At 36.0% G+C, this 4617-nt stretch overlaps 1 protein-coding gene and 1 pseudogene across 1 annotated transcript; both read right to left on the minus strand.

Moving 5' to 3' along the window:
- Positions 1-470: 470 nt before the first annotated feature.
- Positions 471-2716, minus strand: LOC115034643 (annotated as a pseudogene).
- A 21-nt stretch (positions 2717-2737) lies between these two features.
- Positions 2738-3781, minus strand: LOC103311781. Its single transcript, XM_008191490.1, has one exon. The coding sequence runs from the start codon at positions 3779-3781 to the stop codon at positions 2738-2740; it is 1044 nt and encodes a 347-aa protein (XP_008189712.1).
- Between the last annotated feature and the right edge of the window lie 836 nt (positions 3782-4617).

A 4617-nucleotide genomic window follows, 5' to 3' on the forward strand; every position in this document is an offset into this window, starting at 1 on the left:
TTGTTGTTTTTTAAAACGTTCACCGCAGATCGTAGGTATTTTTATCAATCAATATAATGGAACGCATGCTTATTTCCGTTTAACGAATTAAATATTTTATGTATATTGTAATACCGACAATTTTTTTCACTTCACACTTTCTTTATTTGTTTTTATTTATCAACTTTAGAATGAGTAACAACTAACAATGTATGGAACATTAGAGGCGATCGCCAAGTGTACATCAGGGGCTTGTTTTTTAACACGTATAATATAATATGAGGCTAGTGTTGTATAATAATTAACGAGAGAACCTTTAGTAAAGTAGGCTTTAATAAACATAATTATTAGTGTACACATGTTAGTATGGAAGTACAGAGCTACAGTGTATTAGATAAGAGTATATAATATGATTAACTTTATAGGTTAGGTGTGAGACTATAGTGAGACCTTATCTGAGATCTTATCACATTCTCCCCTACAAATAATAATTAACTATTAGGTAACAAATAACAGTAAAATAAATAAATACAAATACAAATAAATAATTAATTAATTAGTTTTATAATCTTCTAAATACTTTGGTTTATTTTTGGTTCTTGTAGACCTTCTAGGTTCTTCAACATCACTTAATGTCTTGCTTAGCCCCTCATTCATCTGGGTAGGTTCTTCAATAACAATATCTTTATTCTCTTGACCATTTCCACAATCGTATGCAGGAGCTTCCAAGCCTGATGATTTAATGCTATGTTCTCTGTCCCTCTTTTCTCCCAACAGACCTCTATCCCCTGGAGGGGCCAGGTCTTTCAGAGACACAGTAGATTCACGTCCATTGTTATAACGCACCAAAGCATACTCGGAATTAGCCTCTATCAATTCAGCTTCTTCCACCAGTGGATCGTACTTTGATGATTTTACATGTTTTCTGATGAGTACTGGACCAGGGCAGTTAAGCCATGAAGGGAGAGTTTTCCCATTTGAAGAACGACGAGGATAATGGAAGAAGCGTTCATGTGGGGTACAGTTTATAGCTGTACAAAGCAGAGATCTTATAGAATGTAGGGCATCTGTTAGCACTTCTTCCCACTGAGTTATTTTAAGTCTTTTTGTTTGCTGGGCCAATTGGACGGCTTTCCAAATAATCCCATTATATCGTTCTGCTTGTCCGTTTCCCTCCGGATTGTAAGGTGTCGTACGACTGGTGGCTATTCCATGGTTGTGCAAAAAAGTTGTGAGTTCTTGTGACATAAAAGATGAACCTCGATCAGAATGAATGTAAGCCGGCATACCAAATATGGAGAATAACTGCCACAAACTATTTACTACAGTAGTTGAACTAATGTCCCGGCATGGAACAGCAAATGGGAAGCGAGAATATTCATCTACTATTGTAAGGATATAATGATTGCTTGTATTAGAGGGTAGAAGTAGCTTTGATAAGATGATTTCCCTCCTATTTAAAGAATTTGGGTTTAACTTCAGCACATATAGGACAAGTTGTGGTTACCCTTTTAATATCATCAAGAGTAAATGGTAGGTTCTTACTTCTAGTCCAATGGTACATCCTAGTCATACCAGGGTGACATAATGCTTTGTGAAGGTCAAAAAGCTTATTTGGGTTATTAATGTTTGCACAGACTCTTGAGAAAGTATCCGCTACCGTATTTTCCTTATCAGGGCGGTATACTATGTCGTAACTGAAGGATGAGAGCTCAAGTCGCCATCTTGTTATTTTGTCACTTTTTATCTTACTGGAATGTTTTAGATTGAACATAAACGAGACCGCTTCCTGATCTGTTATAAGCTTGAAATGTCTTCCAATAAGAAAATGCCTCCACTTTCTCACAGCCTCTACGATTGCATATGCTTCCTTTTCTATAGATGGGTGTCTTTTTTCACCTTCAGTGAGACTCCTTGAGAAAAATGCCACAGGCCGACCACTTTGACTTAGAGTCGCGGCTAGAGCAAAATCAGATGCATCACTCTCCACTACCAGCAGTTCTTCACTATTAATTGAATTTACCACTGATTTAGCTATATCCTGTTTGATGCGTTCAAAATCAGCTGCTGCTAGAGGTGACATAGGGAATGATTTGCAGTCTACCAAACTGCGGATTTTGTCAGAGAAACCTTGAATCCATTTTGAGTAATGGGAGAACATACCTAGTACTCGTTTCAATGATGAGGCATCCTTAGGTTGTGGTAGATTCAACAGTGGTTTTAATCTTTCAGGGTCTGGACTAATACGCTTGTTGCTAATGTGGTGACCAAGTAGTGAGATTTCACACTGCGAGAACTGACATTTGTCCTCATTCAATATGAGTCCATATTTCTTTGTTATAGTAAGAAACTTGTTTAAGTTTAAATCATGTTCAGTTTGATTATTTCCACAAATAGTAATGTCATCGAGGTACGCATAGACTCCATCAAGATTTTCTTGGGATATTATAGTATCTATTACTCTCTGAAAACAGGCCACTCCATTAGTTACACCAAATGGAATTTTTCTGAATTGGTACAATCGACCTCCTGCTTCAAATGCTGTATATTGACGTTCATCTTCGTGTATGGGGATCTGATGGTAAGCACTGCGCAAGTCTATGGTACTGTAGATGGTATGCTGCGCGACCTTAGAGACTAGTTCATCGATATTGGGTAAGGGAAAAGCGTCCATTAGAGTGAATTTATTTATTGTCTGTGAGTAATCTATAACCATGCGCCTTTTATGATTTTCACTTTTAGTGATTAAAACCTGAGCTCACCAGGGCGAAGTACTTTCTTCAATTATATTATCGTACAATAATTTAGTGACCTCCTCCCTTATAAATTTAGCATCTTCATCTGAATAGCGACGTGACTTAACTGCTACTGGCTTACAGTCTTTAACAACATTATTGAAGAGTCGAGGTGGCTTTATATTTACAAAAGTCATGTTACAAATTGATAATGGTGGTTTTGGTACCCCAAATGTGAGGTCGATACTAGAGTGAGTTCTTAGTACATCATGACCTATTAAAATATCTGAGCATAATTTAGGGAGTATAGATAGTTTGAGATTTTTGTAAGTGTGTTCTTGTAGCAGTAAATCAACAAGAACATAACCTTTTAGGTTTGATGAATAGGCAGTTGTCGCCAAAAGTACCTGTCCGTTTTCTGGATATGATTTTATTTTGTGAATTTGGACAAATTCTTCATTAATAAAACTATTAGAGCTACCAGTATCAATAAGAGTATTTGCGTTAATATTGTTTACTTTTACTCTAATAATAGCTTTAGACAAGAGACCTGGTACAGTTGCAGTTACACAAGCTAGAGTAGCCATGGACACAAATGCGCTATCGGATTTTGTTTTTGATCTACATACCTTCAAAAAGTGTCCCTTCTTGTCACATTTTTTATATACAGCATCTCTGGCTGGGCAAGAGCTGCGAGGATGTCTGTCATAGCCACAAAAATAACATTTTTGTTGTATCGCCGATACTGTTGGTTGATTATTATCAGGTTTGATCATTGAAGTAGTATCTTCGGTTAGAGCGTTCACAGATCCTTGAGTCAGAGGCATGCTATACACTTCAGATTGCTTTTGAGCCATTTCCAATGCCCGAGACCGAGTTACAGCTTCCTCTAATTTCAATGTGTTGTTCTCCAATAAGCGTTGTCGAATATTATTAGACAAAAGACCATTGATAAAAGAATCTCGAATATATTCATCTCTGTATTCGATGGCCGAAACGGATTTAAAAGCACATTCCTTAGATAAGATTTTTAAAAATCCAAGGTATTGATCAATTGATTCATTCATTTGCTGTTTTCTTGTAGCTAACAAGTGCCGAGCAAAGATCTCATTTTTTTGTTTGATGTAGATATCAGTCAATATTTTGATAGCTGCTCCATACGTTGTACATTCGCTGACACTGTCATATACTGAGTGTGCTAAAAAGTTAATGAGTACCTTGAGTTTGTCCTCCTCCTTTACTTTTACTACTTCGACGAAATTATTGAATGTTGTGATCCAGTGAGCCCATTATTTTGCTGATGTTGGGGAATTAGGATCAGTCTCGAAACGATCAGGGCGCAGTAACTTTTCCATTGAAAGAATAATTATGTTTATTAAATTGTTGTATAATAATTAACGAGAGAACCTTTAGTAAAGTAGGCTTTAATAAACATAATTATTAGTGTACACATGTTAGTATGGAAGTACAGAGCTACAGTGTATTAGATAAGAGTATATAATATGATTAACTTTATAGGTTAGGTGTGAGACTATAGTGAGACTATTATCTTATCACTTTTATTTATCAACTTTAGAATGAGTAACAACTAACAATGTATGGAACATTAGAGGCGATCGCCAAGTGTACATCAGGGGCTTGTTTTTTAACACGTATAATATAATATGAGGCTAGTATGCATGTGCGCAACACGTGATTTTTCGTAAAATTTATTGTTTCGTTTTATTACGCATCTTCTTTTTTTCTTTTTATTTATCAACTTTAGAATGAGTATAATAACATTAGCTTGTTTTAACACATCCAACGCTGATCGTCTTTATGAATTTATATTTAAACCTAGGGGCTTAGTTTTTTTTAAGCACCTGCCCACGCTTTCCGGCAAAGTAGTTAAATTTTTATACTA

This window comes from Acyrthosiphon pisum, unplaced genomic scaffold (genome assembly GCF_005508785.2).
Source record: "Acyrthosiphon pisum isolate AL4f unplaced genomic scaffold, pea_aphid_22Mar2018_4r6ur Scaffold_18672;HRSCAF=19354, whole genome shotgun sequence".
In the NCBI taxonomy this organism is placed as follows: domain Eukaryota; kingdom Metazoa; phylum Arthropoda; class Insecta; order Hemiptera; family Aphididae; genus Acyrthosiphon; species Acyrthosiphon pisum.